The sequence below is a fragment of the Bufo gargarizans genome, chromosome 7 (genome assembly GCF_014858855.1).
Source record: "Bufo gargarizans isolate SCDJY-AF-19 chromosome 7, ASM1485885v1, whole genome shotgun sequence".
NCBI classification, from domain to species: Eukaryota; Metazoa; Chordata; class Amphibia; order Anura; family Bufonidae; genus Bufo; species Bufo gargarizans.
In genome coordinates this window covers 25,800,043-25,816,649 of record NC_058086.1, presented here as the reverse complement: position 1 = coordinate 25,816,649, position 16,607 = coordinate 25,800,043, and the positions used below count along the sequence as shown (strand labels likewise).

At 46.8% G+C, this 16,607-nt stretch overlaps 1 protein-coding gene across 5 annotated transcripts in view; it reads right to left on the bottom strand.

The window, feature by feature from the left end:
- Nucleotides 1-1,287: 1,287 nt before the first annotated feature.
- Nucleotides 1,288-16,607, bottom strand: part of USP19 (ubiquitin specific peptidase 19) — a 62,282-nt gene continuing 46,962 nt past the window's right edge. For 4 of the 5 annotated variants that reach the window (XM_044301866.1, XM_044301865.1, XM_044301868.1 and 1 more), the window contains exons 22-26: nucleotides 16,306-16,522; nucleotides 14,507-14,659; nucleotides 13,494-13,657; nucleotides 13,234-13,412; nucleotides 5,552-10,545 (exon numbers count right to left, since the gene is read on the bottom strand). In XM_044301866.1, the coding sequence (XP_044157801.1) occupies nucleotides 10,321-10,545; nucleotides 13,234-13,412; nucleotides 13,494-13,657; nucleotides 14,507-14,659; nucleotides 16,306-16,522 (938 nt within the window). In that variant the 3' untranslated portion in view covers nucleotides 5,552-10,320. Of the gene's footprint in view, nucleotides 1,930-5,551; nucleotides 10,546-13,233; nucleotides 13,413-13,493; nucleotides 13,658-14,506; nucleotides 14,660-16,305; nucleotides 16,523-16,607 lie in introns of those variants that run through there. The other variant, XM_044301869.1, reaches the window with a different exon arrangement.

Sequence of the window (16,607 nt, the reverse complement as noted above, 5' to 3'; positions counted from 1 at the left end):
GCCGCCAGAAAAATTGCACATTGTATCGTTGCTATCCTGAATTAGGCTGGTGCTGCGAGATAAAAAGGTCACCTTTTTATTGTAAAGCCACTTACTAGCTTACAGAAACATCTCAGACAACCCCTTTCAACCAGTGACCACCCAAACTCTGGCATTTGGTGAGGGCTACATAATGTGTTTGGCATCCAACTGAAAAGGACAATGGGAGGGGCAACAAGGGGAGGAGTCTTTCTGCTTTCTGTCCTTTTCAGCTGGAAGCAGTTCATAGCCCTTGTGGGGTTTTAGTGAACATGACTTTTAGGAGGGGGTTGTGATTAGAAAAACATGGCTGCTTTCTTCCATAGACCGTGCCATGGGTTGTGTCTGGCATCACAGCTCACAACCCCTTTAAGGTCACCTTAGGTCCAAAGTGAAAGCGGAAACGTTACTTCCATGCAGGCAAATGTTGCAAAAGCAAGAAATGCGTGACTACACAGATTTTCACAGAGGAAATCTCGAAGCAGGCAAAAGTAAAATTGGAAACAGTGGATAACAAAGACAGATCCTCGGATGAAGCGGTGAATAGGTCCGCATTAGCAAAAGGCGGCCATACGGCTGGTGCCAGTGCCTTGTGGATTGCTATTTGCGGTCCGCAGCACTGGCACGGGGCGCACACGTTTCTGTGCATGAGCCCTTTGTCCCACGGAGGCCTTTTTTTTTCACCCGTCTATGGGTTCTGTCTGGTAAGGCTACTTTCACACTCCGTCATGGATCTGCACAAACGCTTCCGTTCAGATAATACAACCGCATGCATCCGTTAGGAACGGATTTGTTTGTATTATCTGTAACATAGCCAAAACGGATCAGTCTTCTATTGTGCCATATTGGGTTCGTCGGCCTCCGCATCTTCAGGCGGACACAAAAACCCTGCAAGCAGCGTTTTGGTGTCCCCCTCCAGAGCGGAACGGAGGCAAACTCCTTTTCCATTCAGAATGCATTAGGGCAAAACTGATCCGTTTTAGAGTGCGTGTGAGAGCCCTGAACGGATCTCGCAAACGGAAAGCCAAAACGCCAGTGTGAGAGTAGCCTTAGTGTAGCCTGGCTGCATTGAAGTGAATGTGGCTGAGCTGCAATACCCCACACAGCCTATAGACAGGTGTGGCGCTTAATTGCAGAGATCTGATGACTGGGTCTGGTCCACGATCTGCTTGGACTCCTTGTCTGGTTGCTATGGGTGTGTACTGCCTAAAAGGACTGGATCGGCAGCGGCACAGACAACGCAATCAACCGTCTCCAGATACAGCGACGTCTGCTGGATTTCCTTGTTTAATATAAAACATAGGGAATAACGTAAAACGCAGCACTTTATTCTTAATACCACCGAGCCCCGATCCACGTGTACATGTGAGCGTGGCTTTCAGGGAGGTCATCATACGACCATTGCAGGAAGCTGTACATATTGCAAGCAAAATCCCCCCCCCCCCCCCCCCACACAAAAAAAAAGAAAAGAAAAAAGAAAAAAATATATCTAACAGATATTAGGGTGGGGGATAAAAAGGGTTTCTCGGTGCACAGTCCCTAAGCAGTGGCGCGGAGAACTGACTCAAGCTTCTGAAACTGTAGGGTTCCAAAAAACTGGACGTGAGAATTACTTACATGGACGCCAAAAAACCACGGCAACGCTTACCCTCACCGAAAAATAAAAAAAAATTCCCAAAACACAAAAATATTCAACAGCTATGTACAAACAGCGTGTGGCTGCAGGATACAAAGACAGAAAGGAGGGGGGAAAAAAACCCGTCTTCCTCCGCCTTAGTCCACGTCTTCCATGTTACTGTAAGATGGAGCGGGCTCTGATGGGTGAGGGAAGAGATCCGAGACGGCTCCAGCTGCCACCTGGGGGGCGTCCTCTGAAGTTACGTTTGGCCCATAGGTCATTTGGCTGACCCCCTACGGACAGATAGAACAAAAAAAAAGTGTTAAAAACCACGCAGACAGGGACTTAAAGGGGCTGCATCCAGACTACGGATGGGGGTTCGGCTGGTGACACCACAGAACAGGGGTTTCCATGTCTCCCTGTATGAATGGGGTGGTTGTTGAGAACGTTTCATCTATATGGGCGAGCACAGCGCTCTGTAATCCCACAGAGATGAATATAGCAGCAGTGTGCATGCTCTGACCCCCCACCGACAACCCCTTTAAGCTGGCCATACACATTAGATGAACACGCTGATATCGGCCAGACTAGCTGACCAACTACGTATGAGGGCAGATGTCCGGGCGGTGAGGATCGGGCTGTTGGATTTTAGCATGGCTGATCTTTGTTCTCTGAGAGGTAAGTGTGTGCACTAGGAAGGGGTGGGGCGTCAGCCAGCAGTGCGCGTGTGTGCACTAGGAAGGGGTGGGGCGTCAGCCAGCAGTGCGCGTGTGTGCACTAGGAAGGGGTGGGGCGTCAGCCAGCAGTGCGCGTGTGTGCACTAGGAAGGGGTGGGGCGTCAGCCAGCAGTGCGCGTGTGTGCACTAGGAAGGGGTGGGGCGTCAGCCAGCAGTGCGCGTGTGTGCACTAGGAAGGGGTGGGGCGTCAGCCAGCAGTGCGCGTGTGTGCACTAGGAAGGGGTGGGGCGTCAGCCAGCAGTGCGCGTGTGTGCACTAGGAAGGGGTGGGGCGTCAGCCAGCAGTGCGCGTGTGTGCACTAGGAAGGGGTGGGGCGTCAGCCAGCAGTGCGCGTGTGTGCACTAGGAAGGGGTGGGGCGTCAGCCAGCAGTGCGCGTGTGTGCACTAGGAAGGGGTGGGGCGTCAGCCAGCAGTGCGCGTGTGTGCACTAGGAAGGGGTGGGGCGTCAGCCAGCAGTGCGCGTGTGTGCACTAGGAAGGGGTGGGGCGTCAGCCAGCAGTGCGCGTGTGTGCACTAGGAAGGGGTGGGGCGTCAGCCAGCAGTGCGCGTGTGTGCACTAGGAAGGGGTGGGGCGTCAGCCAGCAGTGCGCGTGTGTGCACTAGGAAGGGGTGGGGCGTCAGCCAGCAGTGCGCACGCACTAGGAAGGGGGCGTCAGCCAGCAGTTCTCATGTGTATGGCCAGGCTTATACCTACTGGAGACAATTCCTGTGTCATGCTCCGCCCCCTGAGGCCCTGCACCAGGCATAGCACAGAATCAGATCTGTCCAGAGGGTACCTTTATGCACAATTTTAGGCTTTTCACATAATAAAAGTAGGGCATAATTCACATTGAACATCCGAAGATTGCTCATCTGTCCGGTAAATGCAGTGCTCTCTGGAATCAATGAGGCCCGTCAGGGAGCATTTGTTCTGGTCATCTGACAGATTCCGTGCGGACATTTTTCCATTCACTTTTTTTTTTATATAGAAAAAGCACATTTTTTAACACTGCCATCGGCTTAACCACTGAATAATGAAAAGACTTGATACATTCATACACTGTGTTCCAATGATAACGGGAACTCCTTACATTCAGAGGCCAAGAGCGCATCAAATACTAAATCAGACGATGAGGGTTTGTTACAATGTATCAGTTCAGGTAGAGCTATTAGGCTACATGCAGACAGTGGGAAAAAAATGTCCATTAAAAACGAATACACTGTCAGTTTTTCATGGCCATTTTGCATGAGCGTGCGCATCCAATTTTTGGCCAGGTGTCCGTTTTTCATCAGTTTTTTATGTCTGTTAAAAACGGGCATGAAAAAAAAAATGGAAGAATTTGATTGGCAGTTATTTCTAGACCCACCCTTCTGAGAACACCCACAGGACGGTAGACCCCCAGCTAAAATAATGTCCTCTATAGTGTAGGAATTATTTTTTTAATGTCCCCAGCTTTAATAATGCCCCCAATGTAGGGCCCCATCTTAAATAATTTCCCCCATGGTTTAAATAATGCCCCCATAATTACCCACCACTTTTTTTTGTTGTTTCTGATTTTACGGAAAAAAAAACAAACAAAAAACAAAACAAAAAATACACCTCATCTTAACCACTTGCTCGCGCTGCAGCAGTCTTCACTGAACGGGACCTGCTGAAGGTGCGCGATGACGTCACTGCGCGCTAGCACGTGGTTATGTTACCACGCAAATAGCAGGTCCTGCTCAATGAAGAGAGAAGAGTCTGCCGCACTGCAAGCAAGTGGATGAGGTGAGTTTTTTTTTTTTTTTAACCTCTCCTGGGTAAAGTGTACACGTTTTTAACGGTCGTTAAACGGGTGCACTCCTGTCAATCGGCCGTTAAAAACTGTCCCGTTAATTTAAAGGGGTCAGTCTGACCGTGAAAACGGCCAAAAATAGGACATTTTCTATTTTTGGACGGACGCTATTCACTGTCCGTTAAAAGAATGGCCATGTGAATAGCCCCATAGACTTTCATTGGTGCTAAAAATGGCCGTGTGCATGAGGCCTTAGGTTATGTCAGGGATGTCCAACCTGTGGCTCTCCAGCTGTTGTAAATCTACGATTCCCACCATGCCCTGCTGTAGGCAGTCTGGGCATCGCTGGGCTATGTTCTAAACAGCCTGGACTCCAGACTGACACTTTGTAACAAACTAGCAGAGAGAGCTGTGCAGTTGCTGATGTGCTGAGCTCACAGAGCATTGTCTACACCGGATACACTTGTACCCCCCCCCCCCCCCTCTGCAGACAGCAGGCCCAGCTACTGACAGGTATGTGGCCTCTGAATGTAACCGACTGTTCTCATTCACTGACAGCAAGAGAATATCCTGGAGAAAGTGAAAGAATGTCTATTACAGGGGTCAGCAACCTTCGACACTACAACTGCTGTGAAACTGCAACTCCCAGCATACACACTTGCATCGCTGATCTTTGAACTCCCTAGAACTGAATGGAGCATTCTGAGAGTTGTAGTTCTAGAACAGCTGGAGTGTCGGAGGTTGCTGATCCCTGCTCTATTAAAAAGTTGTAGAACTTTTAATTTACCCCTGACTGTGCATAAATTGTACGAAACCAGAAAAACACCTGAAAAGCAAAAATTACTAAAAAATAAATAAAATAAATTAAAACAAACTCCTATATACAACACTTTGGAAGCGTAAAGTGTTTGTACCAAGAGTCAAGGGGTTTTCCAGAATTTTAATATTGATTTCCTATCCTCAGGATGGATCATCAGTATTTGATTGGGGTCAGACTTTCCTGCTACTCCTGCCGATTAGCGGTACTTCGCACCTACGCTAAGAACGGAGCAGGGAGAGCGGTGGCTGGGAGTACAGCCACCGCTCCCATTCATTTCAATGGGGCCGACGGAAATAGCCCAGACAGCGTTCAGCTATTTTCGGCAGCCCTATAGAAATGAATGGAAGGCGACTGCGCATGCGCAGTGTGTCCTCCGCCACCTTCCCCGCTCTGTTCTCAGTGTAGGTGTAGGTCCCAGAGATAGGACCCACACCTATCAGACAATGGGGGCATATCCTAGTGATATGCCCCCATCATCTGTGATAATATATATATAGAAAGAAATAAAAATACATAAAAAAATTATCCAGATACATATTATACACATTTTTTAAATATCTTTGTTTTCATGGTACATATATAAAAACTCAAGCTACCGCTCTGATGCATTCAAAGTGAAACAACTTTATTCAGATTAAACATTCCAAACATAAACCACTTTAACACCAGATATTTTTTTTTTTGTAACCTAGATTTCATAAAAATATATCAGAATATAAATAGACAATATAAGTTATGGACACATAAATGGTCAATCTGAAGTCGAGCTCTGTAAAAAGTACAAAAATACACGTCTGAGTATTACCCGCCGCTTAATGCCCGCGAGGATTAACAAGATTATTGCAAATGCCATTTATTAACCATGCAGGATCCTTAGACACACTAACCGCCTGCAGACATGGACCCGCTACATGGTAATGGGGGCGGCTTACATCCCCATGTGTACCGCGGTGTCCTTATAGGAGGTTCCTAACAGTTTACAGAAATGGTCAAAAGCAGGAAAAAGAAATATTTAGTATATTACGATGCACACTTTTGTCACACGCTACAGTTCCCTGAACAGGCAGGTGTGGCGCCACCGAGCAGAGAAACTGCTGGCATCTACCACTGTATCCCCTTCCTTCTCAGGATCTGTGGAGGTCCCCACCGCCTGACCATACTCTAGCAATATACCCTCACACTCCATCTCAAAACATGCTGGGAGTTGTAGTTACAGACTCCTGCTATACAGCGCCACAGTGGTTCTGCTCTAGTCTTGGAGAAATGTAATGTCTTAAAGGGGATGTCCACTCCTTTTATATTGGTGACCCATCCTCAGGATAGGCAATCATTTATTAGATGGCTGACACCCTGGACCCTCGCCAGTCAGCTGTTCTAATATTAAAGGGATTATATCCAGGAATTGATAATGATGACCTATTCACAGGATAGGTCATCATCACATCGGTGGGGTCCAATTCCCAGCATCCCTGCTGATCAGCTGTTTTGGGGACCCACCATTAGTGAGTACTGTGGGCTCCTGGAGGATTTCCAAGCACAGCGCCATACATTGTATAGTGGCCGTGCTTGGTAATGCAGCTCAGCCCCATTCACTTCTATGGGGCTGAGCTGTGCCTAGGACATGTGACCAATGAATGCGACATCACTGGCCTAGGAAGAGCTGGCGTCTTGGGTGTTGGACCCCCACCGATCAGATACTGAGGACCTATCCAGAAGAGAAGTCATCAATATAAATTCTTGGATGAAGAGATTCATTCAGAAGGGTTCCCCCAAATATACACTAGGACGTCCTGCTGGCATCAGCAGTAATCTAGCAGCAAGTGTTTAATTTCTCTAGCGCCTCCGCAGGGGAAATGAGGCATTACACAGATGTCATTGAAACCAATAGGCTGTCTGTGTAATGTGACACGCTGGGTCCTCCAGAATATATATGGGAGTTTATACCAATCCCCTACATCCCTCACAGCATTCTTCAACATTCCTAAAACTGCTTAGTGCATTTGTTCGGGATTTCACTGGATTATCGTAGGTCAAATCAAAGTATTTAAGGGTTTTGGGGGGGAGGGGGGTACGGAATGAGAGAAGATCAGTAAAGGCCGGCTTATTGCCGTAAACCTCTTTCTCTCTACTGGAGACATTTTCACTTAAAGGAGCCCTAAAGCCGTCAGATGGGGGTCTCGTATCGTTCACACTTGTGTAAATAGTTCCACCGCTTGGATGTACGTGAAATAAAGCAGCGATTGTAGTAATGATGGGGATAAAGAGTGGAATTTGCTGAATGTATGAATTAAGTCTGGAGGCAACGGGGGTTTATTAAAGATAAATACTCCTGCCTGTGGAGGTCCCGGACTTCGAGGGGGTCGTCTACTCTGGACAATTCCTTTTGGTTAGAAGCTGATCGCAGGAGGTTCTGGTGCAGACACTCCCTTTGATCGGCAGTAATCGTCTCCGTTCCCTAAAGCGCCACCGCAGGACAAACGCAGCATTACACAGCTGCCATATTGAAGGGGCTGTCCATGTAATGCACGGTCCTCCAGAGCCCTACTACCAAGTCCCCAAGTGTGAATTTCCGGGTCTTCTAAACCGTATGACTCTTTAAGACAAAGATTAGGGGGTCTCTTCATCATACAGGATGAAGAAAAATACTTTCTATGAAATGGAAGACTATGAAGGAATTTTTGAATTTCCCCCATGGCGTTATTAAGCTACCAACCACCTCTGCTGCTCTGATACCCGGACTGAATTCTCTACAGGGACTGTGCGAGATTAGGATCGGCGCCCCTCTGGACATGGCGACGAGACAACCCAGATAAAGGGGTGTTCCATATCTACCTGATGGCGGTCTCTGGAGAAAGACATGGGTCACACCTCTGAGACCGGCTCCATCAGAAATGGATGGCAAGTACGCCTAACATGGGAACAGCCCTTTAAAGAATTGCTGTTTGTGCAGTTTTCTACTAGATGCTCTAAAACTACCCAAAGTGGAGGCGATTTATGATATTCAATTAGAACAACAAGTTACTACAAGCTCCTTGTTCTTTAACGAATAAAGAAACGTTCATTGTAATCACCGGCTGCAAAGAACTAAGAAAATAATCTGCAACATAACCGCCCTGCTACCCCCATTATAAATCGGATGTGAGAGACCTGACTCGAGACTGCCCCCATTATAACCTGACCTGAGGGACCTAACTTACTACAACCACCTCCATTATAACCAGACGTGATGGACCTAACTTACTACAACCACCTCCATTATAACCAGACGTGATGGACCTGACTCACTACTACCTCCATTATAACCAGATGTGACTGACCTGACTCCCTACTACCTCCATTATAACCAGATGTGACTGACCTGACTCCCTACTACCTCCATTATAACCAGATGTGATGGACATGACTCCCTACTACCTCCATTATAACCAGATGTGACTGACCTGACTCCCTACTACCTCCATTATAACCAGATGTGACTGACCTGACTCCCTACTACCTCCATTATAACCAGATGTGACTGACCCGACTCCCTACTACCTCCATTATAACCAGATGTGACTGACCCGACTCCCTACTACCTCCATTATAACCAGATGTGACTGACCCGACTCCCTACTACCTCCATTATAACCAGATGTGACTGACCTGACTCCCTACTACCTCCATTATAACCAGATGTGACTGACCTGACTCCCTACTACCTCCATTATAACCAGATGTGACTGACCTGACTCACTACTACCTCCATTATAACCAGATGTGACTGACCTGACTCACTACTACCTCCATTATAACCAGATGTGACTGACCTGACTCCCTACTACCGCCATTATAACAAGATGTGATGGACATGACTCGCTACTACCTCCATGATAACCAGATGTGATGGACCTGACTCACTACTACCCCCATTATAACCAAATGTGATGGACCTGACTCGCTACTACCCCCATTATAACCTGATCTGAGGGACCTCACTACTACCCTCATAACCAGATGTGACGGATCTGACTCGCTACTACCCCCCCCCCTCCCCCAATTATAACCTGACCTGTCGAAGTTAACTTACTATAACCCCCACTATAGCCAGACATGATGGACCTGACTCGCTACTACCCCCATTATAACTTGACCTGAGGGACCTCACTACTACCTCCATTATAACCAGATGTGGTGGACCTGACTCGCTACTACCCCCATTATAACCTGACCTAAGGGACCTACTACCCCCATTGTAATCTAACCTTAGGGATCTGACTCACTACTACCATGCATTATGACTTGACTCACTAGTACCACTGCTATAATCTGACCTAATGCACCTAACTCACTACTACCCCCCATGATATCCTGCTGTGGGAATAGACACCAGCCGTACAGATTTGGCCACATTTTAGGAATGCCTGATGATATCCACAGGGTTAAACAGATCATCAGGAATGGGGTTAAAGTTTTGGCTTCTCTGCTTAGTTAAAGGAGCTGTCTAATAAGAGACAACCCAACTCAAAATGTGCCGATCCTGACTAATTTTACTGGGGAAACTACTAATAGCCAGGCACTTCCCCCTGCAGTGGCCTCTGCTGGGGAAATGTAGCACTACATGGCGGCCATTCATATGAATATATAGCCATGTAATACATGGATAGTTTGAGTCCATCAAAACGAGAGCTGCCGGGTACAAAATGCGAGACCGACCCCCCCCCCCCCCCTCTTTAATATCCATATGCTGTGAAAGTGCATATGGACAGGCGTGATGTCCACAAGGCAACCCCCTTTATGGTAGAGCGACCCACTCACCTTGGCAAGTCTTAAAGTGCATCTTACAAGCAGTGATCCTCCACGATCACACTGTCCAGGCTAGAGCTAAAGCTAATACGCCATATATTCAGTGCAATGCTTAGCTCCCTCTAGTGGCCACACCATTAAACACGTCAACCATTTCACGAAAAACACCTCTGCCTTCCTGGGGAGCGGAGGGAATAGAAATATGTGAAGAATCTACATAAATTGAAGACGATCATATTTTACCAGCAGGCTGTATGTTGGCGTTTTATTTTTAAAATATTTGATGTTATCCTGGTGGCCATATGTGACTCATTCTCCGTGTTATTTCAATATAATATATAATATTCCTGTTTCTACTGGACGGGATGCATATTTTTCCATAAAATCTCCTGCGGTCCTTGTTTACTCAACATCTGTGTGAACTGACCCCCCCTGGGCTAAAGATCCTTGCCGCATCGGCCCGCCACGATATGCGTGGACATTGACGTATTGCAGATAAACAGTGACATTCATTGGCCAACCGTAGGACATGGTAATTCTGCGTCCTGAGACGAAAGCCACCAAGTCTGACAGTCGTATCAGAGGCCTCTACCTCCCCTGGGACTGGTACATAAAGGGATAGAATATATTCAAGAAGAAGGCAACAATAGCTGCCATGGTGCCAAGGACAAAATAACGGATACGGGCTTCGTCAGAGTAGTCCGAGAGCTGGACGGGATCGTGAGTGGTGGGGGCTCTGTGGCGTCGCTGTAAGTCCGCGTCATGGTGGAGTTCCTCCTCTTCGGCCTCCAGTGCTTGCCAGATCAGAGAAGCCTGCGGTGTGCGGAAACCTGTGTCAGAGCTGGGGGGACGACATATAGGAGCACAAAGCTTCTAGAGACGCACAACATCCACATCTGCCAAGCACAGACACAGCCAACAGGACGTTTAAAGGGGTATTCCCCAGGATATGCATGGAGGAGGCACATAATCTTAAGGAAGAGGCCATAACACTGACCTCTTTCTACATTTTCCTGCACAGCAGATCCCCCGCACACCCGGCGGTGCAGGAAACTGCAGCTGGCCCCGTTCAACAGAATGGAGCTGTGCTGAAGATCAGCTGCAAAGGGGGCGACTGGGGCGCCGCTGTGCAGGAAAAAACAAACAGGGAAGGGATGCAATGCATGTACACTCTCATTCGCAAGGACTGTGAGGGTCTTAGAGGTCAGACCCCCACTTATCATAAAATGATGCATATACTAACATTAAGCGATCACGTCACAAGAGGGGAATACCACTTTAATATATATTACATATTCTGCAGCGCTTTACAGGCATTACCACCACTTTAGTTTTTTATAAAAGTCTCCAGACAAACTGACAATGTAGAGAAAAAAAAAAAAGATATAAAAATCTTACGAGGGCGACCGCTGCATAGATGGTTGGGTCAAGTCCTCCAAAGGAATCAGTGTTTCTACGGAGAGAGATTCTGGGTAGGGGGCAAGAAACTCATCTTTGAGCTATTCAACGTCTTCAATATGAAGATCTGAATGGCAAAATGATGTATCCACACGTCTTGTCAGAGGTGCACATCGATGTATACGTCTGACAGAAGGCTCTGATGTCTAACACAAGTATGGTTTTCTACAAGTCCATGTGCCGTTTGCGTCTGTTACATGTAAAGAGTGGTGGCCAGAGGGAACTCAAACCACAAATAATCATTTTAGCCGACCGGTGACAGAGCGCCGTCATCTGGCAGGTTGGAGTTTTTCACTAGGCCACAAACTAGTGCTCTGTGAAAAGGCGTTCACGGAAAGATCATTTATCAGTCGCCTGATGTCAATGAACTCGCGTGCCCTTTCTGAATGACTGGACTAAAATTTGCACCGCAGCTTTAGCGCAATGATCGTTCCCTGGATAAGGCTGTTTGGCCACCCTATACAGGAACTGCACGAAGACTGGTCGTCTCCGTGAACTAACATATGGACATTCGCACAGATTTTGGTGCAGCTTTTACACCCAAAGTCCGAAGTGGATACAGAAGCAATGAGAGAGAGAGAGCCAATATGTTCCCTGTATGCTAGAACTACTTCTGGTTTTGGCGCAACAAAACTGCATGCGCGATTCCAGTCTAAGGCTAAATAACGGCAATAAGTGCAGGGCAGCGAACGCTAGATTTCTATGGGTTAAATTGGGACTGGCTGACGCGAGTTGCACTGATGTTTATCAGCTGAAGCCCCGGTCCGGTGTCCTAACAAATTTATTTTTAGTAAATACTAGTTTTTGAGAAGAAAAACGTTCTGTTCCTCTGTTATTCCTAGTGAAAACACATATAATAATTGACACATGGCTATTTCCATTCCTCTTGTCAATGGCGTGCGTCCTTACACTATCTAATCAGGGCTTACAGCGTCAGACTGTGCAGGAAAATGGGTGAACTCTAAAGCCAAAAAAAAGCCATCAGAATAAATTAGGAATCACTCATTTACAGTATCAGCCCACATACCCATCCACCTGACATACATACAATACAAGACGTACATATGCTGTATCATAACGTCAGCCAAATGTAGGCCGCTTGTGCCGTACGTTTCAGGTTGCAACTGACTAATGGCTGATAAAAACCCAACGCAGCGGATAAGATCTCTGATAGCCTGTCAAACAGACACCCAGAAAGGACAGGACAAAAATAGCTGGAATTACAATTTTTTGGTAGAGAATCAACCAGCGTAGGAGTTTTATGGGGTTATCCAAGACTATAAAATGCCGCCCCCCCTCTCCCATATGCTGGATCCCCACACGGCCACTGCTGCTTATCACCGTGCGCGGATGAAAACATCCGGTGTGAGGGGGGGGGGGCATTGCCATTGCATTCTTTACAGTGGGTTATATGTGACCAGTTCACTCCTGGCAAACTGGACTAAAGTTGGTTCCATCATCGGCTAGTAGGGAGGGTCAGATGTTGCACCCCAAATGACTCCTTTGCAACCTATTCCATTGCTGAGTCACCTAACATTATACTGGTTTAAAAAAAAAAAAAAAAAAAATTATATATATATATATATATATATATATATATATATATATATATATATATATATATATATATATATATATATATATATATATATATATATATAGTTGCTTTATTGCCAAAACAGCACCACACCTATCCATGGGCTTTGTATGGTATTGCAATTCATTTTCAATGACATTAATGGGGCCGAGCTGCAATACCACACACAACCTGTGCACAGGTGTGGCGCTTCTTATGGAAGAAAGCAGCTAGTATACAAACCCTTTAAGGCTGGTCATACACAGGCTGGTTAAATGGCATAATTTTCCCAGTGATATTATAAAGGAAGAGAATCAGTCATGCACCAATGATAAAAGAAACATATTGATCTTTGAAGTGAATTACTGATGGTCCTTGGACAGGCAGGTGCCTCGCCAGCCATTGGTGCTGACCAGGCATATGCCAGTCTGGTACCCCTCAGTGTGCGTGCTATTCAGCTCTCTCACCTGACTAGCAGCCCCTTCAGCAGATGCTCCTGTTTCAGGCCTGTGATCAGCCGGATGCCCCCGCACTGGTCTCTCCACAGGAGAGTTACGCCGTCGGTAGAAGAGCACATATGCATATCTCGTCACCACTTGGCTCTCGTCGACTGTGGTCACTGTGCTGTCATCAAACAATCTCCAGCCTAAATAAAGAGAGGGAAGTTATGAAGGACTGTGAGGTTCCCGAAAGGTACACCACGCGATGCTCAAACCAAAATACTCACCCACGTCACTCCGCTGACTGTTCTTCTCATTAGGAAGCCTGGCATAGGCAGTGTAGTGACCGCCGATCATACCCCCGTAATGATTTATCACTGCATACAGGTCATAGATCGGCCTCTGGTGGTCTTCCTTCTGACCGATGCAGAATGTAGTGAGGTCAAGCCCCCTGTGGGAAGGAAGTGAATTACACATAATTTAGAGTGTTAGTGTGGAGGTCCGCTTTCTCAAGGCTCTTAAAGGCGTTTTCTGGGATTAACTATTGATCATCTACCCTCAGGGATAGGTGATCAATATCAGATTGGTGAGTGACCACGCTAGGACAAGTGCCATACCAAGCAAAGTGACTGTTTGGGACTGCAGCTCAGTCCCATTCATCTGAATAGGACTGAACTACACAAGGGCCATATAACTGATGGATGTGACATCACAGGCCTAGAAAGAGGCAGTGATAACAGGCGCTGAACCCCCACCGATCAGATACTAATCACCCATCATGAAGGTAGGTCATCAGTATTTAAAAATCAGGAAACCCATCCTGTAAACCGGCCACACACTGACTCGCAGGGTAACTACTTGCAGGTGGCAATATAGACTTCCGCCTTTTAGAGGAGAGACAATTTGCATTCATTTCCCATGGAGCTTTGCCTGTAAGGGTAGGCTCACACAGAAATTTTTGTAGAAGGTTTTTGAAGATTATTTTCCTTCATGTCTTCCAGGCAAATCCAGAAGTGGATCCAGCAGGTAGGTGACGTATAAGTCCTTCTTTTATATTTCCAAATCCACTTCTGGCTTTGGATGAAGAACTCAAAGAAAATTTGCCTCAAAACCCCCTTTAACAATAAATAAATAAACTAAACACCTCAGTCCGAACCTACCCTTAGACTTCCTCCATCAGCTGGATCTCCACAAGAAGAACCATTTCCTTCTAAAAGTGATCTTCAGCTCAAGATAATTTAGAAGTTTTAAAGTGAGTGTCACTGCAGTTTCACAATGTCACTGGTGTCGGGAACCTTACCTGACAGGGAAGTCCACCAGGTCATTTATTTTGTCTCTCCAGATAAATGTGCGGAAGGAGAAACGTTTCAGCTGGATGATCAGGATGTTCGGCAGCCTCCACAGCATCAGCTGCTTGGAAGCTTCTCGGTGTTGGTTACACTTGGGGCAGTACCTGGAGGGAATGAAAGAAAACCCTGGTGAAATACTGTACATGAAACCAAAGATGGTGGTGATGTCTGCTATCAGCTAATTATATAGACCCAACATTATCAACTACAAACTTGCAAACAAAGTCTTAAAATCGAATTCAGTTGTTTTTTTATAGCCACATCTTGGATGGTAATTCATTTCACTAATGCTGCAGAACTCTCCTAGGAGTATAGCAGATCGTTCCCCAGACATCTGCTCAGCTCAACAACTCAAAGGCTTTCAGCTAGTGAGGGTTTCTGCAAAATTTTCTTTTTTGTTGAGGAAATGTTCTTAAAGGGGTTGTCTCACAGACATTGGCGTCATATGGCACCATTGTCGGATAGGTGTGCATCCCAGAGGTGGGCCGCAAACACCCCTTGGCTATTTTTGGAAGTCCCAAAGAAATGAACGGAGAGCACACCGTGCAAGTGTAGCCGCCCTTCATTAATTTCTATAGACGCTCTGGACATAGCTGAGTTAGTGGTTGCTTGGCTATTTCAGGCAGTCCCATGGAAGTAAAAGGAGCACTTAGGCAGTGCGCTCTCCATTCATTTCTATAGAATTTCTGAAAATAGCCAAGCTATTTTCAGACCTCCCTTAGAAGTGAAGGCAGAGCACGCCATGCATGCGTGGTGCATTCTTGTTTACTTTGAGGGCCCCGTTATGGAGATATGTGCGGTTCCCAGAACCACACCTGACATTGGGAAAAATCTCTTTAAAGGGATATGTCCCCAATCTTTAAAGTGATGGTACGGCGCATTGTTAGGATAAGGCTACTTTCACACTAGCGTTCAATCGGATCCGTTCTGAACGGATCCGATCATATTAATGCAGACGGTGGCTCCGTTCAGAACGGATCCGTCTGCATTATATTGGCAAAAAAAAAGCCAAGTGTGAAATTAGCCTGAGCGGATCCGTCCAGACTTTTACATTGAAAGTCAATAGGGGACAGATCCGTTTGAAGATTGAGCCATATTGTGGCATCTTCAAACGGATCCGTCCCCATTGACTTACATTGTAAGTCTGGACGGATCAGCACGCCTCCGCACGGCCAGGCGGACACCCGAACGCTGCAAGCAGCGTTCAGGTGTCCGCCTGCTGAGCGGAGCGGAGGCTGAACGCCGCCAGACTGATGCAGTCTGAGCGGATCCGCATCCATTCAGACTGCATCAGGGCTGGACGGAAGCGTTCGGGTCCGCTCGTGAGCCCCTTCAAACTGAGCTCACGAGCGGACAGCTGAACGCTAGTGTGAAACTAGCCTAAGCCATCACTTTATGATCTGTGGGGGGTTTGACCTCTGGGACCCCTACCCATCTTGCAAATGACACAGCGTTCGTCTAGCACTGCATTCGCTTGATGGTGATAATGCTACTGCACAGCAAGCATCTGCACAAGGAACTGCAGCATGGCACCGTTCAAGTGACTGGCAGCAGTTTTCCAGCACAGATGTGTGGCTAGGGTGCAGGGAAAACTTGGAGAATGTAGCGCTAAACGTAATGTTTCTCCTACATTCTCAGGATAAGTGGAGTTCAGTAGTTGTAGCACCGCAATCTTAAAGTGATGGCACATCTTGGATTTTGGCAACAGCTGGACAAGATCCATTGCTGCAGATCATTGCATTGCACTCACCATGCTTCTTCTGGAGCCAGGACCTCAGGCTTGGTAAAGAGATTGAGACACTGCTCCAGGGTGAACAGGCCGACTCTAGCAGCTTCACTCGCAGACCCCGGGTCCTCTTCGAATTCCAGCTCTTTTGACTCTACCAATACAAACTCCTTCATTCTCTCATTGTTCTTCCAGACCAGAGCAAGCGAGTATTCATCAGACAGGTCCAGCACCGTATCCCCTGCACCAGACGAGATAAGCAATAAACACGGGGAAAAAAAAAATGCAACAAAACACTTGGAGTTTATTGAATCTTTTATACAGTA